A 26299-nucleotide genomic window follows, 5' to 3' on the forward strand; every position below is an offset into this window, starting at 1 on the left:
TTTATGTCTAAAGGATTATATATGCGCAATTAATCCTTCATATCACTTAGCTAAGATTTCAAAGTTTAGCATGCTATTAGTCACTTACCGAGGATCTGTTGCAGCAAGGAATCTCTCAACCTCCAGGAGAAACCTTGAGAGGCGTCCCTACTCCAGGGGAGATCCTGTTGTGCAGCCCGCTGCTGTGCAGGAGAGCTCAAAGGGCTCTTGGGCTGCTCACTATTTATAGGGGTAAGATGATTGACTCATAGTCATATCTGCATACTGATAACTGTGGTTAGGTGGGTGCATTTCTCACAGTAGCCCTTGGTTATTGTGGTGTTTTCTGGCTCTCGAATCCACTTTGAGCTGGATGCAGCTATCAGGACCAGCATCCATTACGACCGCCCCTGGTAGTTATCACTTGAGCAGGGTTACGGGAGATAAAGGTCAGGTTGGGCGGGGGAGCACACCGTCACAAATGTCTTAGAGGCTTTGTATTTTAAAATGTGCTTAGAATATGTCTTAAGAAGTTCAGGTCATATGAATGCAGTGTCAAAAATGTTCTTAGGCCTGTGTTACTGTCCTCCCCTCTGTCTTCCCCCTTCAACATCCTAACCCCCAAAAAAATGAAACAAGCAAAAAAACCCCAAGCCATAACTGCCCAACTATTATTGAACAAAACCTAAAAATTAAAAAAATAAAACTAACATGTCATTCGCTGAATAAATTTACATCAGAGTGATGTGATTAACTCAATTTAATTGCATTTACAATTGAATTACCATTATGTATTTTACTTATGAGGTGTTTAAGGAGCAGAGGCCTTCCATAAAAATAAATCTCATGGCTATTTCTTGCATGCATAGACAAATTTCTGGGGAAAAAAGATGAATTGTTTATTTAGAAATTCTATGAGTGGTTACTATTTAGTATAAATTATTCAGTGCCTGTATTTTGGATGGAATAATGCCCTTAATTAAATGAACCTTTTTCTTCGGCTCATGAAAATAGTAAAGTTGAATTAGAAACGTTAACAGTATTATTAGTAACAACTTCTAGAAGCAGTATTAATTCTGTCCCAATGATAGAGGAATGGAATTGTTTTTATTTTTTGATTGCTTTCTTTTTTATTTTTAAATATAACTTTAGCATAAATAATTAGTTTCTTCTTAACCTCTCTTACATAACCTGATGATCCTTTTTTAAATCAACTCTTACAGAATTCTCATATTCCTTTGTCCTCCTAATGCCATTGCATAACTAAATATGAAAGTATTAATCCATCCAACACTGAAAAAGAACTTTTCAATCAAAAGATGAGTATCTCAATTCTTAAGAGCAAAGATGTCAGACTAGTTGAGTGTTGACTTCGCTCTCCAGTGGCAATTACTGTACCCCAGGCTACTTCATACTGTGTCAAAGTGAAAGCCCAATAGCTAGCTATATCCCCTACTCGGCAATGTGTCTGAAAATTGAAGCAGCGCATGTGCAGTCTCTTGTTCTGGGGTAGATGTGGAGGGTGATTAATAGGAGTTTTAACTGAAGAAGATTTTGCCTAACAGGCTGCATCACCAGAGTCCTGTATGAGGAATTGGCTTTCCTGTGTAGTCTCTACCTTTAGTGTTGCCATGACATGTTTTCCCCCTTTCTCCCCTGCTCCTCCAGTTCTTTCCCCATTGATTCTCCAGGATTTGTGTGCTACTTGTCCTTTTCTTTGTGTTAGTTTCCACAATTTCTAAACTGTAAAAGGCAGCGAGATGTAGTCACCGTCATCATGGAATTAATTCTGCCCAATGATAGAGGAATGGAATTGTTTTTATTTTTTGATTGCTTTCTTTTTTATTTTTAAATATAACTTTAGCATAAATAATTAGTTTCTTCTTAACCTCTCTTACATAACCTGATGATCCTTTTTTAAATCAACTCTTACAGAATTCTCATATTCCTTTGTCCTCCTAATGCCATTGCATAACTAAATATGAAAGTATTAATCCATCCAACACTGAAAAAGAACTTTTCAATCAAAAGATGAGTATCTCAATTCTTAAGAGCAAAGATGTCAGACTAGTTGAGTGTTGACTTCGCTCTCCAGTGGCAATTACTGTACCCCAGGCTACTTCATACTGTGTCAAAGTGAAAGCCCAATAGCTAGCTATATCCCCTACTCGGCAATGTGTCTGAAAATTGAAGCAGCGCATGTGCAGTCTCTTGTTCTGGGGTAGATGTGGAGGGTGATTAATAGGAGTTTTAACTGAAGAAGATTTTGCCTAACAGGCTGCATCACCAGAGTCCTGTATGAGGAATTGGCTTTCCTGTGTAGTCTCTACCTTTAGTGTTGCCATGACATGTTTTCCCCCTTTCTCCCCTGCTCCTCCAGTTCTTTCCCCATTGATTCTCCAGGATTTGTGTGCTACTTGTCCTTTTCTTTGTGTTAGTTTCCACAATTTCTAAACTGTAAAAGGCAGCGAGATGTAGTCACCGTCATCATGGAGAAGAGTTAACTTTGGGCAATGGTTCCAAAAACTACATAGCAGGAGATGAAAAATATTTTCCTCCTTTTTCTCTGCATATCTGTTAAAATGATCTGTTGGATTATATTGCTGTGGTATTCGGGGTTTTGTTTTCGGTACTTTTCTCTTAGGAACAGTTCCCCTACAAGTAATGATCCTGCTTTCTGTCTTCCCAATATCTCTGCAAAGATAAATTTGTTCAAAAAGAGATAACCCTAGCATTCAGACTGTCCAACTACTCATTTCACGTGCACCCAACTAAGTATAGTGGGCTAACTTCCAATGAACAGCTCCACCCAGGGATGGTATTCAGCTATGAAATCTACCCTCCAACCAGAAGGTGTAAAATTTATCTGAGGTTTAGAATTCATTGTTTTAAGTTCTCGGGGGGGCTTTTAAAATGTTTAAATTTGTAGGATGTACATGGTGTCTTTGAAACATACGAATTAATTTTAAAAATCTGTTATACATGGAAAAGATCATTCTTACAGTTAAAAAAGGGAATAGTCTGCAGCTGCTGGATCAGATTTCAGCAAATACAGACAAGGCAATGCAATTAAGAAAGCTTCCAAATGCTGTAATTCAATATTTTAATCCTGGAAAGAAATATCTGCTTCTGTTAGGAATATTTGAAAGTACTAAATATTTTGTTGTTGTTGTAATCAAACAATGTATAGTGTGTAAATGATGGTATAAATGATGCTTATAGAAATTATACAAATAATAGTGCACTGTAGATTTACAACATTATAGCATAGGGTCATTCTTGGTAACTGGGTTGTCTGTGGATTTATAATTCAAGGGGGTTTTTTATTTAAATGAGTGGGGTTTTTTTTAAATCTGTGTGTATAAGTACGTATAATAATACATAATGAATATACTCTGCTGAATACAGTCCAATTAAATTTAACTGTGCTTGTTTAGCTATATACTTCAACATTAATCTAAATAGTACTCCTATTCTAGCAATTATTTTTATTGCTACTAATTACTTGATAGTATTATGTTCATAAGCAATGTTTACTTTTAAAGCAGAAGCTGAGGCGAAATGTGAATTTACTTGAGAAGCTGGTTATGCAGGAGACATTGTCATGTCTGGTAGTGAACCTCTATCCGGGAAATGAGGGTTATTCACTTATGCTCAGGGGAAAAAATGGTTCAGGTAATATTTTTTGCTATTTATTTTTAAAAATATTCAGAATGCTCTATAAATAGTTAGAATGTGTTGTTGCTTACATTTAACTGCTCCACAAGGGATTATGTTAGAAGTGGGAAAAAAAAAAAAAAACAAACCAACACAACTGTACTTGAACTACGAATTTGCATAAAACTGTGAGGTGCTCAGAAACGGTCTCTAACAGTGCAGCGTAAATCAGTAGATATGAGTCTTTTCGATAGCCTTCCATTCTTTTATTTCCCCTTAGCTTCCTGAGTTGCTTATCTGAGCTTCTCTCGCTTCAGGCTCCTTCTGTCAAATTGTTTCTTTTACTGCTTCCTAAATCTAGGTCTGACTAAAAGCATCTGTGTTCCAGTTTAGTTGCATCTTCATGCCACTGGTACTGTGACGTGCAATAAAAGCATACAGTATATCAGCTGGGAGCAAAAATTTCATCCCATTGAGCTATAAAGGCATGTTGCCTTTAGGCACAATAAGAGCAAAATTAAGCTCTGGGAACAGAAATGGATGTAAAAAATACTATGAAAAAAAAAAATTCCTGTTTGGATAGGTTTCCTAGGCCCTGCTTTTTCCTGTGGCAAGCTTGTTTTAGATTTCATGTTGTTAAAGTTTGAACTTGAAAGGCAGAAGAAAAGCAATATGTTTTGTTTAAATTCAGATTCTGAGACCATTCGGCTGCCTTATGAGGAAGGAGAGCTGCTTGAATATTTGGATGCAGAGGAGCTACCACCTATTTTGGTTGATCTTTTAGAAAAATCTCAGGTTTGAAAGTTTTGTCTTCAAAAAGAACTTACGTTTTATACCCAGATAGACCTTGATTTTTTTTTTTAATGCTTCACATAGGTGATTCCAACCACAAGATGTAAAACACTTGTGCATTTGGAACTGTAATATTTAATGCCCCAAATAAATATTTTATTGATATATAGGGAAAAAAAAATATTGGGGAGAAAGGGATGTAAGAGACATTGTTATGGTTAAGGCTGCCAAACAACTTCAACTCTGTGCTCTAGCAAAATATCCTTTGTTCTTTGTCATTATGAAATATTTAACAGGGGAATTTCTTAAAACTACATTACTGGCATGTGAAAACACTGCTTTGAAGCTTGTATTTTAGGTACATCTAGGTATGTAGTAAAGACCACTGGTCTGACAAAATTAGTGATTAGTTTTATTCATAGTGTCACTACACATTATATAATATATAACAAACTTCTTTTTGGAGGCAGGGGCTGAGGCAGGTTGGTAAATATTTGTTTATTTACAAGTTGGGTTTTTTTGTTTCAACTAGGTTAATATTTTTCATTGTGGATGTGTCATAGCAGAAATACGTGACTATAGGCAGTCTGGTAACATGAAATCGCCAACGTACCAAAGCAAGCACATTCTTTTGCGTCCTACAATGCAGGTAAGAAGTGTTTTAAGTCATTCCTCACTGTTAGTTCCTAGGCTGGATTTGAACTATTACTGAACGTACGTTAAGAAATCTTATTATTTAGTTGAAAGCTAATTACCATTATGTCTTCTTCCTCAGACTTTAATTTGTGATGTGCATTCTATAACAAGTGACAACCATAAATGGACACAGGTGGGTTAGTTATTTTAAAACTTTACAGTGATGTGGTAAATACAAAAAAATTTATTTAAATTATTTATTTATTTGTTTAATAAAATCTGATAAACAAAACTGGTTATGTTTTTGATTAATTCAAGCTGTCAGTGATGTGCATAGTGCTGCATAGGATACGCTCCAGAAAGCTGCCAAATTAACTTGTTAATAGCATCTTCCCACAAGATGCCATAGAAAACAATAGGATTTGCGAAAAGTTTTGTAGAATCAGACCTTAATTTTTGGTAATGCAGAATGACAGTATTGGAGTTACTCTAACTAGTTTACCCTACTGCATTCACCTTCAGCATACATCCCCAGAACAACAGTTGGAGTCTACTGACACAATTGCTCTTCTAGCATCATTTTGTTATTGATACTGTTACAGTAAAGAGAATCCTAAGTAACTACGGTTGTACAGTTATAGTTATTTAATTGCTGAATAGCATGGTGTACTCAATGTGCTCATTTGTATTTCAGAGGCACAATCATGCTCAAATCCATTTCAGATTGTAATCTAAAGTCCCAGGTAGATTATCTTTATGGCACTGATTGCCAGTCCATCAATATGAATCACTGACAGAAAATGGATTTCATTGCCACTAGTACTGTGTTTAAAACAAAGAAAACAACAAAAAAAAAAGAACATGTCCTCTACTTTTCAGAAGGATTTATTTTCCTATTGGAAACCCCACCCAAAGCTCTGTAACTCATAATAATGGTTAGTGATACTTAACTGTAAATACTTTCTTTTGTCGACTATCCATACACAATTTTTTCAGTTTTCTTTAAGATAATGTGCACATATGCGTAGGTATATATCAACTTAATTAGTGTAAAATTCTTCATATTTTTACATTTAGTAATAGCTGTGTATATTACAGGAGGACAAACTCCTACTTGAGAGCCAACTTATTTTGGCTACAGCAGAGCCTTTGTGTCTTGATCCTTCAATAGCAGTGACCTGTACTACAAACAGACTCCTGTACAACAAGCAGAAGATGAACACTCGCCCCATGAAACGGTAGTATTCAGTGTGAAGCGTGTTGAGACTTTCTTTGAAATTTTGTGACGTGTTTCAAAGAAAAATATAAGCAATGGTTTATGTGAAAATATTTCTTCTCATATGCAGTGCTCAAAGTAATATCTACTTAAATATTAGGAATATGAGGAACAGTCAAGAAATATCTTATTTTTTAGTGCTCAGTATTGTACTGTATTTCAGTTAGTAGAGGATCTTGTAATATGCTTATTTTTGTATATCAAAAGAATGTGTGTATATTATTTTCTTAACATAATATGTTATTGCAGTTTTGATTTTGTCCTTTTTTGCGTAATTCATATGTAAGCTGTGTCAGATGGCAGCTCAGTAATGTAAAATACATAAATGGATATCTTGCATATTGGTCTCTGATTTGTTAAAAGCTATGTACAAGTTTAACCCTGAATGAGAAAATCAAGGGAATTATTTATATGCTTGACATTTAGGCTAAACAGAAGTGTAGGCATATTAGAATCTTAGAAAACTTAAAAGTAATGTGGAATGCAGTATATACAAAACGTTGAAATTGCTTCACTTTTGTGCATGGTTATTCACTTTTTTCCACAAAAGCTCGAAATGGTTCACATTTGTTCTACTAAGAGTTGCATTCACTCTGTAGAATGAAAACATACTAATGGCCTGTCAGAATTACTGAAATATTTAAAACTAGATTTGCATTGAAATACTATGCTAATAGACATTACCACTGGTTGTACGAAAAAGTATAAATAGTGAAATTGATCAGGCTGTCCTTTAAACTGGAGCTTGGTGGTCAACAAGCTTTCCACTAGAAAAATAGGCAAAGGTGTTAAATGAATGTCCAGAACAACATTAATGTACCAATGGGTTTGGCATGAGACAAAGAATGGAAGGTAGTTACTGTGTTTGTAACTTTATACTTACATAAGCAGTACACAGATCTTCTGACAGAACTGATATCTATGATAATATGCAAATATTTTAAGCTTGGCAACTTTTCAGTTAGTTACTTATTTTGACAATGTACTTCAATTATGCATTTCAAAAATGACCCCATTCTTAGTGCTGAAACACATGAACAGAATACTAGTATTTTTAAAAAATATGAAATCAAGAGTTTGAGTTGTACAGTGTAATCCAGAATAACAATTTTAAATTAATATTTCAAAACCTGTCTTTTAGTCTCAATGTAAGTAGCATTTCCCTGCATATTTTTGTTTGTACACAGGCAGTGGGGAATTCCATTTTGATGGTTTTACAAGCTTATCTGTCATTTTACCATAGGTGCTTCAAAAGGTACTCGAGGTCGTCTCTGAACAGACAGCAGGAAGTAGCTCACTATTCAACTCCACCTCAGCTCAGACTACTTGACTACTTACAGAAAAGAAAGGAGAGGAAAGGAGCCCAGCAGTATGACCTCAAAATTTCTAAAGCTGGAAATGTAAGTGTTCTGAGACAGAGATGGGTATACTTCTAACTATTTGTTTAAAACATTTTAATACATTAATACTGCTTTTTCATCTTCCAGTGCGTAGATATGTGGAAACAGAACCCTTGCTACTTGACTGCACCTTCTGAAGTGGATGTAAGTCCAGTTGTTACCATTAGCAATTATTAGCAATTGTATTGATCATTGTGTTGTATGAAGAAGTGACTAAAGAGTATCCAGTATCAAAGAATGACCTTTAAAAAGTGGGAGTGACTTTAACATTTAAAATTATTTTTCTGTACTGTAAGGTATAAACACAAGCTAAACCATACTAGAATACGTTGCAATTGTAACATGGTAGTTTGGATGAGATAAACAGTGAAAACGGACTTTTAGTATTGTTCATCTGTGGGTTCAATGAGCATGTCTATTTGAAGTTGTCTGATCATATAAAAAATAGAAAAAGAAATGAGGTAAGGAAATTATTTAAAAATGAGTCACTTCTCAGCTTGGTAGAAACTCCTCTTTTTGACATGTTATGATACTATAGGACATAATATTTTCAATAGTTTAATTTTTTTTATACAAGAATTCTAGTTGGGAATTCTTCTGATCGCTCTGTGTGCATTCTTCTCTCAGGGACATTCACATTCTCAGTTTCTGGCACTGCCAAAATACATATTACTAGCATACAGAAGGGACTCAGTAGACTAGACAAGATTGTAGCTTTGAACTTAATAGGGCTGGTAAGAGTGTGCGTTACATGTGAAATTATGCTGTAAGTTTGTACAAACCTTCTCTCCCTTTGCACCTCAACAGTGTTGTACCTGACCTAATTGGAGTCTTTAGGAGTTACTGGTATTGCGAAATTTCTTAATCGTTCCACATTGCAGGCAGTGATTTCGGTCTGTAGCCTTAAGCCATTTTTCACACTTTTGTTAAGTTTAACCAAGCAAATATGGTGTAACAGAATAAATGTAAAGGTCTGAAGGTTCTCCAATTCACTTTTTCTGAATGCATAATACAAAGGGGGGACGCTGTGCAAAGTATCAAGCTATCCTTGTCTGTTTCTTGCACACTCACTTGTAAAGACTGTCATGTTAGCCGCTATTAAAAACAAGAAACTGTGCTAGATTGACTTTAACTCTGGCCCAATATGACTATTGTTCTTTCTTTTCTGATATCTCCATTTTCTTTAAGGTGGAAAAATACGCCAAAGTGGAAAAGTCTATCAAGCCTGATGACTCACAACCAACTGTCTGGCCAGCCCATGTGAGTAGTTTAGACCTTTGGCCAAACTTCTCTGTCTCTAGTTAAAGTGCCTCTTATTTCAACAAAATCTAAGTAATGTGGGAATAGTCTTCCCTCCCCCAATTTAATTAATCTTCCATGTGTTATATAGACAGAAAGATTACCACAGATACTTGTAATTTCATACAGTGCAGCATGCATGTGATCAGTCTTGTAATTTCCTCAGGCTTTCCAGAAATACAAGGAAAAGCAACTTTAATCTCCCAAGTAACGTGCTGTTGCTGTATAGTAAAGAAAGCATATTAAGTTACAGAGAGCAGTACTCTGCTCAACAAATTGCTTTATTCACTCAGATACTCAAAGGTTGTTGGAAAAGAGCTTCTGTTAAAATCAAAATGTTAAATGTGGAAAGAGATTAAGTAATGTTAAATACCTCTTACAAAAAACTTTCTGCAATGTTTAAGTTGAACCTTAAGATTTCTGGCACAAATTACATGATTTGATAAGTAGTAGTCATTTAATATAATTAGCCATAAATCATTTCATAATATCTTGCCTCCAAAATTACAAAGAATTTATCTTTATTAACAGCATCTGTCATGATGTCTTTGTAGTTTCAAATAAACAAAAAGTAATACTTTCCCACAGGATTTAATCTTCATCTCCAATGCTTTACTCGGAACGTTTTTTTGCATTGTCATAATTTATATAAAACTTTATATATGTTTATCCAGTCTGCCTTTCCATATCTAACATGATTGTTTAGGGTTTGCAATATTTTTGTATTTTTAAGAGGTGATAAACTTTTTCCTTTCATCCCTTTAGATAACTTCTCAAATCACTTTCATTTTAGATAATGCACCCCTTCTTATAGAGTGTTTCTTACTGTATTGTATAGAACTGGCATATTTTACTAGCTGTTTCTGTTATCACTTGTTTAAGACTTATTTGGTTATTTTCTTCTGTCTTTTTAGGAAATAAAAGATGATTATGTGTTTGAATGTGAAGTTGGTAATCAGCTTCAAAAAACAAAACTGACCATTTTTCAGTCTCTTGGCAATCCCTTGTACTATGGTAAAATTCAGACACTCAAAGGTGATGAGGAAAATGACAACCTATTAACTCCATCACAGTAAGTTACATGTTCTTTTAAACTCTGCTATGATCTGATAGATGAAGGAAGACAAACATTACTTACCATTTTCAGTCATAAAAATACTCTAGAGCTAGAAATGTGATTTAAGAGTTTTGTTTGAAAAATTCAGTTAATGAACTGAAAATTTTTTTAACAAAAAAACCCAAAACAAAATGTGTTCAAGCAACCATCATATCTTAAATGTACTTTTATGTTAAATCTGCATGTTCTTTTACATTGAAGATATATTGTAAAAACAAACAACCCCCCCCCCCAAAAAAAACCCTCAACACCGCAAATTGTGGAGACACCGTGAGACATAGCTAGCACTCTTTCAGTGTTACTCATAATTTTGATTGTTGTCAAAATTTGCCTGATGCTGTGAAAACGTAAGACTTCATTATATTATGTTTACCCTTACTCAAAGAAATTCAGGCTAAATAAATGATGAAGAAAAACATGAGCTCCTAAGAAGCTTCGTCATTTTGACTTGTTTTGAATCTGCTGTTGTTGGCTGTGGTTCTACGAAGATTCTCTATTCTTGGCTCTTTTTGTTGTGTGTACCAGATTCTTTGTATGGAGGAACCTGTTCAGCAGAATAGACCCTATCACTTTCAGTAAGGCAAGGAGCAGTGAGCCTGAGGAAACTTTAGTGCTGTTAATGAAAATTGATTTATTGTCTAGTATGTAATTCCTATCTAATTTTTTATTAAAATCTTAATCTTCTTAATCCTCAGGATGTTTTATCCCTAGACGGAGCTATTTACTGTTTATTTCCATACTGTTGTGGTTTAACCCCAGCTGGCAACTAAGTGCCACACAGCTGCTCACTCATTTCCCCCCCCGGCCCCGTGGGATGAGGGAGAGAATCGGAAGGGTAAAAGTGAGAAAACTTGTGGGTTGAGATAAAGACAGTTTAATAAGTAAAGCAAAAGCTGCGCACACAAACAAAGCAACACAAGGAATTCATTCACTCCTTCCCATCGGCAGGCAGGTGTTCAGCCATCTCCAGTAAAGCAGGGCTCCATCATGCCTAACAGTTACTTGGGAAGACAAACGCCATCACTCCAAACGTCCCCCCCTTCCTCCTTCTTCCCCCAGCTTTATATGCCGAGCATGACGTCATATGGTGTGGAATATCCCTTTGGTCAGTTGGGGTCAGCTGTCCCAGCTGTGTCCCCTCCCAACTTCTTGTGCACCCCCAGCCTACTCGCTGGTGGGGTGGGGTGAGAAGCAGAAGAGGCCTTGACTCTGTGTAAGCACTGCTCAGCAGTAACAAAAACATCCCTGTGTTATCAACACTGTTTTAATCACAAATCCAAAACATAGCCCCATACTAGCTACTATGAAGAAATTAACTCTATCCCAGCCAAAACCAGCACACATACTTGGTACTGATCTTCCTGGAACAGCAGCGCTACCATACAGTTGTGTAATAAGACTGGGAATTAAAAGGATTTATAGGTGTTAGATGCCTGGGGTTTTTTGGAAATCATTGCTCTAGTCCATTATTTTTAAGACATGACCAGTTGAAGTTCATAAACATTTGGATACTTCCTCATTAGAAAACTACGTCATATGAAGTAAAAGGTGCAGAAGACATTTTTGTTGTTCTGCTGTAAAATAAAACTGCTTTTTTGTTTTTGAGCTAGAGAAACAGAAAAGGTCTGTAGTGTTTAAAAAAAAAAATCACTGAAGTAATAAATTTGCAAGCCATAAATATTGCACAAAAGTGAAATGCTTATTTAGGAGTACTGGAAAATCTTGAGGAATCAGAATTTGCATAAGTGAAATCAAACAATGGAAACTAAATGTGTGTTAAAATATTACAGGTAGGGCTGTTTTTGACATACCCACAGGACATTTATGGTTATATTTCAGTGTGAGAGTATTGATGTATTGATTTATACATACCTTTTCCCTTGTACTTTTTATGATAGCAATTCTGTAACAGTTATTCACTTCCATTTTTTGAAAGTATAAAATACAAAACTTCCGTATTCCGCCTTTTGCTTAGTAGGCAATTTACTTTTAAAGGAGACCATATTAGACCATGTGTGTATATTGTACATATGGTTATGAAGCCAAGTTTGTATTTCAAGTACTAAATAATACCTAGTCCATTAATTGGATACGGTATCTCTGTATTTTCAGCAGACCTGAAAAAAAGAGCAGCACTGACATTCGTTCAAAGTTTTGTGATTAAAAAAACATGTTCTTTTAGTCCGAATCATGCCTGAAAATGTATTATACATTTTACATTTCAGGTTCCTTATTGGTTCGAAGACTGATGCTGAAAGGTAAATTAATATATCATGTACAACCATTTGGCTTAATGCCAAATAATGAATTTTGTTCCCTTTAGCCGTTATGACTGCTAATGTTGTGGTTATGGAAACAGATGCAGAACAGATGAGGAAAATAAAAGGAATTAATCATAACAAGAAGTAGGATATAGTGTGCAGTTTGTATATTTAACAAGCAAGGAAGAACAGAGGAAAGCAAATACATGAATACAGCTTGTCCCACTACCTAAATGTCAGGCATGTTATAGTTATTTGCACAATTATTCTTGATTACACAGGCAATAATAAAATTCTGAGAGCACTTAGCAGGAATTTCATCTTGACATTTTGTATGGTAAATTAGCAATCATGGAAATAGTTCATTTGAACTTTAAGCATAATCTAGGACTTGTATATATGCAACTTATTTTTGTGTGTTGTGCATTACTTGATTCAGCTTTCTTAGAGAAGCAAGTAATAAAACAGTTTTCCAGTGTATATTTGTTGTAGAATGATTATGAGTAGCAATTCTGGGATAACCGAGGCAGCAAAATAAGTATTTCTTCAAATGTTTGTCAGTGTGCATTACCTTAGGTACCTGTGTTTCTTTGTGCATATGAGCACAGAACCTTTAAAAAGTGATCTCTGTCAAAGCCAGTTTGGTTTTGTGCCTTCATAGGAGACCTCAAGGTGATGTACATGCCATAGCTCTTACTCCCCTACCCTCTTCTTATGTGCTTGGCAGGGAGATGAGTCCTTAATTTGGTCAAAAATCAATAATAATGTTCTTTGTTTTAATGGATAATTTTGATCAAGAAACTCTTTGCTTATATTCTCTCCTGCCTCCTTTGTGCTGTAAGCTGAATTGGGGGGTTGGTTGGCTGAAAACTAAAACAATAATACAGGGGTCTAGTTTTTTAAAGCAAACATTGCTTTCCTGATCATGTTTGCCACTGGGTTGCACAAATTCTTCAATCAGAATAAGCAGTTGGGTTTCAGGGACTAGGACAAGAAGAAGCAGTAGCGAGGGAGGAGGGCAGGACCACCTTTTTGAGTACACAGCATTTTATTACTCTGATTCCACTGTAATTTTAAGGCAGTCTAAAACCTAGTTACTGAAAAAAGTACATTGCACCCTTTCCTCTGCCGTGTATCTTGGGGCGCTTGCTTATGTCTGCATTAGTCATATAGCAGCATATTGAATCAGTGCTATACCAAAATAAAGTGTAGTTCATCGTGTTTAGGTGTGAGCTAATGGAAATATTCCAGCAGTTTTTCATTGAGGTTCAGTCCACCAGAGTATAAGTGACAACAGGTCTTCAGCTTGATTTTTCAAGTCTGCAAGGTCACTTTGTATATTCTGCTCGCGTTTGTGAAACAGTATTCCCTCAGCTTAGTTCTCTCAAATTAGTACAGATGTAGTATTTGATTTGGTAGAACAGTACTTTAAACTTGTTTGCCTGATGCTATCGATGCTTTAAATTCCTGGATACATCACTGCTCGTTAGTCTCATAGAATAAGACCTGGCTGTCCTGGTGCTCAAGGAAGAGTGATCACTTTTGATGTGATAACTGGTTCTTGGATGTACATTCAGTATGGATCTCTTAGTTCATCCCTTGCTTTCAGAGTCCTCATCTGACATAGACCTCAAGTTAAAGGAGAACTGGCTGTTCCACAGGGAGCATAAGCAGAGGACACAGCTTTACAAAAGATTCTGGACCCATGTGAAGGGAATGGGATCCCCATTGATGGACATCCCAAAGAACTGCGGTTGCTTTGGGGAAGGGAACTGTTCTGTCTACTGTTTTGCGTATTCCTCCAAAAGAGTGCTTCTTAAACTTGTTTCTTGAACAAACTAGAAAAAAAGACAGTGATTAAAAGAAAAGTTAAAACGGAATAAATTTAAGAAAAGAGCCCAGGAACATAAAGTAGAAAGATATACAGAGATATAGATATGTTTTATATATGTGCATCTCTATTTTATATAGATGCATACTTAGATAATGTATACTTATGTATAAAATAATATATGATTATGTAAGATATACAATTATGTGTTTACATATACGTATCTACTTTAGAAGTTCAAAGTTGTTAATCTTCTTATGCCCTCATTGTTTGTTTCAGAGTGGTGAACCAGTATCAGGAGTTAGTACAAAATGAAGCTAAATGTCCTGTGAAAATGTTTCATAATTCAGGTGGATCAGTCAATCTTAGTCATCTTTCTCCAGGGAAGGAAATGGAAGTGAGTTTATCAAGCCATACATTTCTTCTATTTGCACTTGATTATTGAATTATTCTAATAATTTTTGCTATCCACATTTAAAAGTAAAAGAACCTAAAGATTTCATTCTGAATGAATTTTTAAATGCTTTATTGTCATAATCATTCAGAGTGAGTATATTGGAAAAGTTAGAGGAAAGCATTTTTGTTTTCACTGTTCAAATGTTGTGTCTTTTAGCTATGTCTTTTTTTTAGCCATGTATATATAGTATAGTTAGCTCCAAGGTTTTGTTGTATCATTTTCCTCTGTTCAGATGAACCTTTCACAGAGCAGTATAGTAAAATGCAGCTATGCATTTTATTTTACAGGTCAGTAAACACAGAAGCAGATGTAGTAGCTGAACTTCTTTTCTTTTACCTTTAGAAATTATTAAAATTATTTTCTCTTTAGTTTGAAGATGAAAACTTAAAAAACAACCAAAAAAAAAAAACCCACAAACAAACACCAAAACCTTTAAAGTGCATATGTTTGTATGCACGCATCCAGTAGAAATTCCCGCATTCCCAAATTCTCATAGAATCATTGAGGTTGGAAAAGACCTCTAGGATCATCGAGTCCAACCGTCGCCCCAACACCACCATGCCCACTAAACCATGTCCCTAAGTGCCTCATCTACTCGTCTTTTAAATACCTCCAGGGATGGGGACTCACCCACTTCCCTGGGCAGCCTGTTCCAATGTTTCACCACTCTTTCAGTAAAGACATTTTTCCTCATGTCCAATCTAAACCTCCCCTGGCGCAACTTGAGGCCATTTCCTCTCGTCCTATCGCTAGTTACTTGGGAGAAGAGACCGACCCCCACTTCGCTACAACCTCCTTCCAGGTAGTTGTAGAGAGTGATGAGGTCTCCCCTCAGCCTCCTTTTCTGCAGGCTAAACAACCCCAGTTCCCTCAGCCGCTCCTCATAAGACTTGTTCTCCACACCCCTCACCAGCCTCGTTGCCCTTCTCTGGACATGCTCCAGCACCTCAATGTCCTTCTTGTAGTGAGGGGCCCAAAACTGAACACAGTATTCGAGGTGCGGCCTCACCAGTGCCGAATACAGGGGCACGATCACTTCCCTACTCCTGCTGGCCACACTATTTCTGATACAGGCCAGGATGCCATTGGCCTTCTTGGCCGCCTGGGCACGCTGCTGGCTCATGTTCAGCCGACTGTCGACCAGCACCCCCAGGTCCTTTTCCGACAGGCAGCTTTCCAGCCACTCTTCCCCAAGCCTGTAGCGCTGCATGGGGTTGTTGTGGCCGAAGTGCAGGACCCGGCACTTGGCCTTGTTGAATCTCAGACAGTTGGCCTGGGCCCATTGATCCAGCCTGTCCAGGTCCCTCTGCAGAGCCTTCCTACCCTTGAGCAGATCAACACTCCCGCCCAACTTGGTGTCATCTGCAAACTTACTGAGGGTGCGCTCAATCCCCTCATCCAGATCATTGATAAAGATATTGAACAAGACCGGCCCCAGTACTGAGCCCTGGGGAACACCGCTCGTGACCGGCCGCCAACTGGATGTAACTCCATTCACCACAAGTCTCTGGGCCCGGCCGTCCAGCCAGTTTTTGACCCAGCGCAGAGTACACCTGTCTAAGCCGTGAGCCGCCAGCTTCTCTAGGAGAATGCTGTGGGAGATGGTGTCAAAGACCACATCCACAGCCTTTCCCTCATCCACTAGGCGGGTCACCTGGTCATAGAAGGAGATCAGGTTGGTCAAGCAGGACCTGCCTCTCATGAATCTCTGCTGGCTAGGCCGGATCCCCTGGTTGTCCCGCTCATGCCTTGTGAGCGCCCTCAAGATGAACCGCTCCATAATCTTCCCCGGCACCGAGGTCAGGCTGACAGGCCTGTAGTTCCCCAGATTCTCCTTCCGGCCCTTCTTGTAGGTGGGCATCACATTGGCAGTTAGCATTGCCTTGTGTTTTACTTGCTGCTTCTGGCTTTGTTGGTCAGATTCAGTATTCTGGTGGTGAACTGTATTTACACTCCAGCTAGTAAATGAATTTTCTATCCGTTGGGCTATTTCCTTTGCTACATCTTTCCCCAAATATCTACTTTAAACTGCAACAGCGTTGCTCTGAAAGAGGTAGTTCTTGGCGGCAGCCAGAAGAGCAGCATGCAGAGGCTGGCAGTTGCAGAAAGGAATATGAGTGTTTCTGTATGTGTGTATACACATACAGACATATGCATGCATGTGTGTGTATTTTTTTAATATATATTATATAATATATATTTTTAATATATATAAAAATCATAGAATAACTTAGGGTGGGAGGATACTTCTGGAAGTCATCTCGTCCGGGTGTCCAAGCCCCCACCAAAAGCTGGACCGAGGTTACTCAGGTTATTCTACTTAAAGATCTAGTCGTCTTTTGAATGGGGCATTAGTCTTTATTTCCAGAATGAAGAAAGCAGTTTATAATAGTAGAAGGGAAAGGCAATCCTCAGAATTTTCCTCAAAAGATTCTTTTTTATAAGCAAGCAATTAGAAACATGTAGAGGGAGTGTCTCTTACTACTGAGAATCAGTGGAAGCTAAGCTATCCAAAAAGGTTGATTCTGCACAATGGTGGATGCTCTGATTTGTTAGCCCATGCACATCTAATTTAGGCTCCAGCACTGAAATGTTCCATTCAGTGTACTGAGAGCCTCACTTTCTAGTTTCAGCAGTTTTTGAACTGTGTGTTTGTTTAGACACTACTTTCATTTATGGGATACCTGCTTTATAGTTAAAAATATATAGACTGTAACTGTAAATGTCTTCCACTGTGGAGTCTTTTGACAGTGTCAGCTATTGGAATTGTGGATTTAGGGTCTGTTGTGAGTGACTGGGAACTACAGACTTGATTAGCTGAAGTTAATTTATGCTCAAACAACCTGATAAGTAGGCTGTAAGAACAAACAGAAAGGGAGCACCTTTCCTCTAAAAAGATTGGTAAAGTTCTGATCCCACTGAAGTCAATGGGATTTTCCTGAACGTATTTAAATTCCTACTCCCAGAATCAGGAAATCTGATCCTGTTCTCTAAATCCTTATTGGTTGGAAATGGCAGATGTATGCAGATGGTAAATGAATGAAATCATGTAATTTTTTCAAGTAAGACCAAATTGTCCTTTTGTTTAAAATGCATCTGACACTCTTGCATTTGTGAAAAGTTACTAAGAAGGATTTCAGAATTGCAGAAAAAAGTGAAACTCCTTAATTTTTTTTTTTCTCGGTTTAAATTTTACCGGCACTTTCAAGCTGCTTCTTGATGGTAAGCATTTTATCTGAAAAGTCAGTCATAGGCTATCTTTTTAAAATAAATAAATAAAAATCTGAAATGTTTGAAAGGAATTTTGTCATGGTTTTGAGAAGTCTAATACAAATTAATTGAATTGTCTTTTCTGTCAAATATGTGGAAGCTCACGTTATTGCTGTGGTAGTGTTAATTTCTCTTTCCTCCTAGCAGCCAGAAAGTATATCAGGCTCTGTTCAGTCTTCAGTATTGGGGAAAGGTGTAAAACACCGACCTCCTCCCATCAAATTACCTTCAAGTTCAGGAAGTAGCTCTTCAGGTAATTATTTATTGACTTGGGCGTCTCCTTTCTATATGTTTTGCCTATTGTAAAATGACGTGATATCTCTTTAGTAAAGATTTAATTAAAAAAAAAATTAATATCTTCTCTGTGAAAAGAGCATCATTTTATTGATTTCTGATTATATTGTTCACAAAATTGTATCATGACAAATATTCGAGTTAACATGTACTCAGAGAACAATAATGTATTTTAATTATGCTTTTTCAGGTAATATTTTTAGTCCACAACAGTCAAGTGGCCATCTAAAATCCCCAACTCCTCCTCCTCCTTCTAAGCCTCCTGGTCTTTCTCGGAAACAATCTATGGATCTTAATCAAGTTAGCATGCTCTCTCCAGCTGCCATGTCTCCTGCGAGCTCTTCACAAAGTGAGTCACGACCTAAATTCTCCATTAAATCTTAGGCTTTTGCATAAATGCTTCCTGAGATAAACTTCTTAACCTGTGGAATGATGAAACTTAAGTGTACAGTGTACCCTAAATTGTATAAGTTGTGCAGCTTTAGGCAGGTCTCTTGTTCACTGTATGTATTTTATGTTTATTGTAACTGTGTTTGTTTTTTCTGTATATATGTATGCACCCTCTGTGTATACGTTTTAATACATTTTATGCGATTAGTATGATCTCCTCATTTATGAAAGGCTGGTAGACGATGTGATGAGATAAAATTCCAAAGTGTAGATTTTTTTCCTCCAGTGTAAAAACAGTATGTTAGATCAGTTTGCCTTTACATAATTTAAGCATCTGGTTTTTTAAATGTTATAGGAGCTGGTGCAGTTGTATCTCTATGTATGTATATAATCTGATCAGTCCCAAGGTGGTGATACAATAAACGATAAGATGATTTTTTAAAACACTCCTACACTGTTTTACAAATCATTGCTGATTGCAAGTGTGGTGGTGATGCTGCTGCTGCTGATAGCACCATATTCTCAGGTGTTAAAATGTAAATTTCAATAAGTGACATCCTAGTTCAAGTATTTTCATTAAAACTGACAGGATCATTGTAATTATAGCTATAGATCATAAACATTTTTTAAATATGTATGTGTCTTGAGACATTTCGTGAACAGATTTGTACAAAGAGAAATCATAGCTGCAGTTTTTCAGGGTTTTTATGAATAATTGTATACTGCACATTCCAGTATCCTGCACAGTATTATAATATGCTTTTTGCATTAAATAATTTTAAATCTGGATAGCTCAAAAGGTGTAACTTTTCTGCCTTCTTGTTTTGCACAAAGAAAAAAAGAAAACTTTTTAACAAGTTTTCTTCTAACATATTTACTCTTTTTATGTTAGTGCTATGAATTGTGTAAATCTGCTGCACACAGTTGTAACTTGAAGGCTCTGGTCACAACAGCTGGACATTCACATCTATTTCATTTCTTTCTGCAGGACGTGAAAGAAGCTTAAAAAAAAAAGGAAAAACAAAAAACCACCTCAAGCTTTTGGGGGTTTTTGTTTTGTTTTTCTGTTGATAAACTGTGCTTACTGCATCCACAACAAATACAGCTATACATGCTACATTTAAGCAGAAGGAATTACACAGTAACTTTTAAAGATGCAGTATTATTCTCTGGTTCTTAAATATTAAAATATTTTTATTTGATCAAAATCTGGCAAATGGGAGTTTAGCTATCTGATGAAATTTAGATCAACCCCATGATTATTGAAATAGTATATGTTCTTTGTTGAATCTGTTGTTTTCCATGATGTGTTTTTAACACGATGCTATTGTGCAGGCAGTGCATATAGACTTTATGTTTAACATTTTAGGACAAAAACATTAATTAGGTTAAAAAGGTCAATAAGAAATTGTTTGATTTAAGTATTTCTGAATGGAGTTATGACTTAATGTATGATAAATTATGGAAGGACAATGTAGGATACAAATCAGTGTATGGCTTAAGGAATTGAGCATGGAGAATGGGTTTTCTGTGTGATACTGCATCCTTAACAATGAATGCGTGCTGCAACACTCGTGTCATGTAGAAATTAACATTGCAGTCTAAAAAATGGAACAAATTGTCAGTGCTAAATAAGATTCCATTAACCTTATTATACAAAAAGGACTGGCCTTTTGTAACAAACTAGCACTTTTTATTTTTCTCAATGAGCAGGGTCTGGAACTCCTAAACCATCTACTCCTACTCCAACCAACACCCCTTCATCGACCCCACACCCTCCTGATGCTCAGAGCTCAACTCCTATTACCCCTTCTGCCACCCCTACTCCCCAAGATTCAGGCTTCACCCCTCAGCCCACTTTGTTAACCCCATTTGCTCAGCAGCAAATGTCTCTGAGCCAGGCACTGCCTGTAATGACCATTCCTCTTTCCACCATGGTAACATCCATTACTACAGGAACAACCTCCACCCAGGTCATGGCAAACCCCGCAGGACTTAACTTCATCAATGTAGTGGGCTCTGTGTGGTAAGTTTTTTTGTTATGATGGTTTCTTAATTTGCCCTGGGTGGGTTGGTTGTTGGGGCGGTGGGGTGGGGAGGGTGGGAGTGGTACAGGACTGTCCAGCATCCATTAGAATAGGATCTGCAGTGCAAAAAGGTCATTCACTTTGTAATTATAAAGTGAAGAGCGACTAGAAACTATTTGTATTTCTCAAATATAAGGCACCTACTATCAGAATATTGAAAAGGTCTATTAAGAAAACTGTGCTTTCAGCTTTTTGGATGCATATAGTTGAATTTCATAAGGCTTAACCTCAATTTAAGTGGTTTCTGAGGTTTTGCTCTTTAAGTTTGAAAACTTTTTTTATTGATCAGAGAGGAAGTGGAATATCATATGCAGACCACTTTAAATGAAAAATGGAAAGAGATTTGATAATAAAATGCCTATGAATGAAAAGTTGTATATAAAATACAAGGAAACAACAAATCTGTTTTCTAACAATTTAATCAAACATTGAGGTTAAACATTCTTTGATCCTTAAAACTCATTTTGTGGTTTAAAAAAATAAATGCTGCTGTCAAGAATAGATTGTGTGGTATAATGTGAACTGCTTTTTAGACTAAATTCTGTGATCAATATAAAATGGTCAGTGTAAGACACACAGTGTGCTTCGATGCAAGTATCAGACACTTAAATTACTCATCCAAGGTGTTCAGCAGTTGATCACTGCTGATTAATTAGAGAGGTTTTTTATAGTGCAACAAGAAAACACAAACCTGTTCCTTAACTTTTTGTTATCATAGTACAACCATTTTGAATCTTTCTATTGATCTTTCAGTATTTCTAGAATAAAAGAACCACTTGTGGTTTATTTTCCATAATTTATACCAAAGAAAAAAATTAATCTATACCAAGAATATTGATTTACGTATTTGTTATACCCTAGGCATAATAATTTTTTAAGCTGCCTTGATGCTTTATCCATAATCCCATTTACAGCAAACAATTGATTTACTTGTCATGAGACAGAGGGCAAAAATTTAGTTACTCAGATTTGCTTGTACCACTTGGGTTTGACGTGTTGTCTTTCCTCTTCTACAGTGGAGCACAGACACTGATGAGTGGTTCAAACCCTATGTTGGGGTGCAACACTGGTGCCATAGCCCCTGCAGGTATAAATCTGAGTGGCATTTTACCATCAGGAGGTCTGGTACCAAGTGCGCTGCCTGCTGCAATGCAGTCTGCCTCTCAAGCAGGTTAGTGTGAATAAGCTGAAAAGCCACCCTTCAGATAGGGACAGTGTGAAAACATGTTGTGAGAACAATGGGCGAAAGTGGCCACTGTGTAAATAGATTGTGTATTTGATGGCTGGAGCTCCGGAACAACATACATATTTTTGCATTCAAAGTGTAGGCTATGTTTGTGATTGTTTGAAACTGATTTTGAGGAGCTAGACTGGGGAAAGGTCTAAACCTGGATTGTTTGGTATGCTTAGTAGGAAGTTTGAGATAAACTCCAAATTCAAATGCAACGTTAATAATGATGACTGCCAGAAAAAAGGCATGACTGAACTTAGAAAGAGGCATCCCTTTTTAAGCATGCAGGGCATTTTATTCTGTCAGTGGTACTGCTTTATTCTAGTAGGACAATTAATCAGTTCCTTATTGCCTTCAAATATGACTATATAAATCTGTATGCCTCAATATGCATTACAGCAGCATTTAAATTCTTAGTTTGCTTGTTCTGAAAAAATAATAAAGACAAAAAAAACCCTAATGTATGCTAATGGAATCAGAAGTATAGAAGAGACTTCAAGATACCCATCCCTTACACTGAGGCAGAGTCAGATCTGTCTAAACCATACTGAACCAATGCTTATCTAAACTGGCTTTAAATACCTTCACTACAGAAGATTCCAGTCTCCCTCGGTAGCTGTTTGGAGTAATTCATTATCCGTACAAAATGTTTCCTTCTAATTGCAGTGCATCTCCTTAATTGTGAATTAATTTTTTTCTCCTGTTCCTTGCAGACATGAAAAATAGTTGTTCACCCTTTCTCTTTACCTTCTAAGTATCAAACATGCTGTCATGTCCCACATTTGTCTTCTCTTTCTGATAGGTGGTCGTATTTTTCAAATCTTTCATAATCCTGTCACTTTTTTCTAGACTGTCCAATTTGCTTACATCCTTCTTAAAATGTGATAACCAAAACTGGACACAAGCCTGAGCTTGGCTGATTTACCACTGTGGAGCACAGGAGAATAAATGCATCTCATCTCTTTCACAACATTCCTGTTAACATTTCCCCAAATGAGGTCTGCCTATTTTTTATTTGTATTTTTCGCAACAGCATTACATTAACGTTAAGAATGGCTTTACTGGTTTAGGCCAAAAATCCATCCAGTTTATATTCTGTCTCTGACAGTCGCCATTAGAGGATACTTAGAGGAGAGTTTAAGATGAGGCGAAAGTGTGAAGTGAAACATCCCTTGTATGCAAGTGTACCTCTTCTGGCAATCTACAGCTTTGAGTCTTTCTCAGCTGAAGACTATCCACGTGGATCTTTGTGCTTAATATCCTGTGCTACACTTCTAGTCTGTGGATTTATCTAATTGGTTTTTGAACCCATTTATATTTCTGGCATCTATGGCATCTTGTGACAGTGAGTTTTATAAATGTAAACTGTGTGAAGAGGTTCTTTTCTTTTGTGTGTTCTGTAGTTGGTGATATGGATGATTTGGATATGTTTGTGACTTGCTGTAACTTCTCATGTCCTTTCTTGCTGTATAGACACAAAGCTAGTTACTCACAATTTTGTACTTGTTCATTTGTCGTCTTCTAATTCAATGTTATTGATTCTTGGACCCTTTCTTCAATTCCCTAGGATCACTTTTAATTCTAATTCTGTCCTTTCAATCACTATCAACCGTTACCAGTTTGGTGTCACAGATTTTTCCATGCTACGCTGTCGCCCATGTAACAGATGGGAGTAGTGAGCTGAGCTAGGTTGGTGGCAGACCTCTGGGGGATTCTGTTTGACGGCTGCTGCTTTACTGGAGCATTTGTATCAGTTCTATACCCAACTCATAGCGTACTACATGTACATCTTTTTTAGCATAGCTTTGAAGAGTGCCATGTGGAATAATGCCAAAAGCTCTACAAGTCAGATACATCTTGCCAGAAGTCCTTGGAGGGTGGTGGGCAGTTGCTAAGATTTTTGGGTGGGATTGTTTTCTGTTAATGATTGAGAAACCAAGAGCCTGTTATTTCACTGAGCCCTTGGACATTTCTGGATTTACCGTACAAACAGTAAAACTTTTTAAAGCCAAAAGAAGAATCACTGAAGAATAACTGCTATGATATTCTCCACCTTCACCTTTGTTTAAATGCATTAACTGGTTATAGGTTACAGGGTACAGTATTTAGTAGCGATACAGTTTTCCTTCTGTTTAGTCAGCTCTCTAACTTTGAAACTGGATAACTATGAACTTCTCAACATTACGGAAAATGCAGCATTGTATTAAGTATAAAATTTAAACTTGCCAGTTTTCCAATTTCTTCCAAATGCTTAGAAATTATCCCAGTGGAAAGGGGTATTAATTGCAACACACATATATAATTAAGTAAAGACTTCCTACTAATAAAAAGATGTTTTCTTTAACAGGCAGCCCCTTTGGTTTGAAAAATGCATCAAATCTTCGGCCCTTAAATCTTCTACAGGTAATTGATATACTTGGAGACAATAATAATGATAATTTCTTAATTTTCTTTAGAGACGTGTTTAGTGCTGCTTACTGCATTGCCCCCCACAGATCTTTGAAGCCAGTTGATCAGACAGACCACTTACTGCAAATTTTAATTGCTTATTTAAAACACTTAGAACAAGAGAAAAAGCTACTTCCAAAAAGATGCCAGGTGGAAATTATATTCTTAGCTCAAAATTATTTCCTTAGCTCACAACAAAGCAGCTAGTGTTCTCAGTAGCAGTCTAAAAATGCTGACATTTGAATTAAAGAGATTAATCCTAAAACACAGTCTTCTATTTTCAGGATTTGCCTAAGCTTTTATTGCAAATCAGTCTTTAAACTGAAGTTATGATTATTTTAAAAGTACAAAACAGTACAGTGGAATCACTCAGGGGTTACACATACAAGGCCTAAAAGCTGAGCTGAACATGCACAGGCAGGTGCAGTAATAGCTTTAAAGAGCTTCTGGTAATGGAAATAGAAGGTCATGTAAGATAGGGAGTTTAGAAGGTCTGTAAACGTTTTCTTTCCACTAAGCATACATACAAATACAAACGTGAGCAAAAGTTGCTTATTATGTCAGAACTCCATTCAAAAGCAGAACAGGGAGTGTTTGTGGAACCGGGTGTAGTTCCTGGATCTCGAAGTCAGCTGCAAGTTACAGCAGGTGCAGAAGTGCAGCTTCAGTGTTCCACAAATGTTGCACCATGCTTCAAAAAATTAATACCAGTAAAAGATGAACTGTAGCTCTGCTACTTCCTCCTCCCGCTCCTGTACACACTCCAGAAACATGGAAAAGGGCAGGCACAGGAGGCAGTTATGCTGGAGTAGACCTCTTCTATAAAATTTAATGCTTGTATTTGTGTGATTCCATGCTGAAGTACATCTTTTCAAGCTACCTCTGCCACTTGTATAAGCCAAGAATAATTTGGCTGAAATCAGTGCAATTAAAGTTGGGGTGAGGGAGAGGAATCATGACTGTTTCACTTCAACTTTTTTTTTTTTTGCATCAGACCTTGTAGCTTGTTGAATGGAAGCATTTATTAAAATTCATTGGAATATTCTGAAAATGAGAATAATATACAGTGCTTTTGAAGACTAGCCTTTACGTTTCTAGTATCACTACAATCTCTACTATTTTAATTAAATAATAAAAATGTATTTTCCTGTGGAAATACCTTGCTCTAATGCAGGTTTGTTTTCTGAGCATAAGGCTTTTTCACAAACAACAGCAATTGTAAACTGATTCATTTTAAAGGATTTTAAAAAAAACCAAACCAAAACAAAAAACCTCCAAGGAGTATGTCATTACTAATGTCATGCTCATCCTAGGACAGTGGGAAGCTCAGCAGTTTGATTGAATTATGCCTTTTGTTTTTAATCTTCAACAGCTTCCAGGTGGTTCACTTATTTTTAACCCACTCCAGCAACAACAACAGCAGCAGCTGTCACAGTTTTCTCCACAGCAACAATCTCAGCAGGCTACAACCTGTAGTCCTCAGCAATGGGGAGAACAGGTGTGTGCTAACAGCCCCTCAGTCTGGGGTGCATGGATGAAACAGTTTCTCCCATTCTCCCCATCTCCACAAGTAAATGAGCCTTTACACAACAGATCTGAAGCAGAGGGGGAGGAAAGTCTTCCTCCATAAACCTTCTCAAACTGCAAAGACTGCAGTGGCTTTGTTGCTGTGGCTGGAGCTGGGTTATACTCCTTTATTTATATCCTGTATAGAAGAGCTATAACAAAACAACTGGCTCAGCATTGTCTTACTCTAGCACAAAGAGAGCCAGCCCACTGTACAAGTGGTGTAAAATCAGCTTAGCATTGTCCCGCTTATCGTAACTAGCGGATACATCAGATGAACAGAGAAGAAACACAGTCGGGATTACTAG

At 36.9% G+C, this 26299-nt stretch overlaps 1 protein-coding gene across 6 annotated transcripts in view; it reads left to right on the forward strand.

Annotated features, from left to right (window-relative positions):
* The window catches only part of SUPT20H (SPT20 homolog, SAGA complex component), a 37092-nt gene that overhangs the window by 6804 nt on the left and 3989 nt on the right, over nucleotides 1-26299 (forward strand). For 2 of the 6 annotated variants that reach the window (XM_009290178.2, XM_009290181.2), the window contains exons 5-20: nucleotides 3525-3654; nucleotides 4328-4431; nucleotides 4961-5077; nucleotides 5204-5257; nucleotides 6163-6302; nucleotides 7584-7740; nucleotides 7828-7884; nucleotides 8929-9000; nucleotides 9954-10111; nucleotides 12382-12414; nucleotides 14528-14645; nucleotides 18120-18228; nucleotides 18460-18618; nucleotides 20373-20685; nucleotides 21763-21917; nucleotides 24325-24380. In XM_009290178.2, the coding sequence (XP_009288453.1) occupies nucleotides 3525-3654; nucleotides 4328-4431; nucleotides 4961-5077; nucleotides 5204-5257; nucleotides 6163-6302; nucleotides 7584-7740; nucleotides 7828-7884; nucleotides 8929-9000; nucleotides 9954-10111; nucleotides 12382-12414; nucleotides 14528-14645; nucleotides 18120-18228; nucleotides 18460-18618; nucleotides 20373-20685; nucleotides 21763-21917; nucleotides 24325-24380 (1932 nt within the window). The remainder of the gene's footprint in view (nucleotides 1-3524; nucleotides 3655-4327; nucleotides 4432-4960; nucleotides 5078-5203; nucleotides 5258-6162; nucleotides 6303-7583; nucleotides 7741-7827; nucleotides 7885-8928; nucleotides 9001-9953; nucleotides 10112-12381; nucleotides 12415-14527; nucleotides 14646-18119; nucleotides 18229-18459; nucleotides 18619-20372; nucleotides 20686-21762; nucleotides 21918-24324; nucleotides 24381-26299) is intronic. The other 4 variants (XM_009290183.2, XM_009290180.2, XM_009290186.2 and 1 more) reach the window with 4 other exon arrangements.

Source organism: Aptenodytes forsteri, unplaced genomic scaffold, assembly GCF_000699145.1.
Source record: "Aptenodytes forsteri isolate BGI_AS27 unplaced genomic scaffold, ASM69914v1 Scaffold155, whole genome shotgun sequence".
Taxonomy (NCBI): domain Eukaryota; kingdom Metazoa; phylum Chordata; class Aves; order Sphenisciformes; family Spheniscidae; genus Aptenodytes; species Aptenodytes forsteri.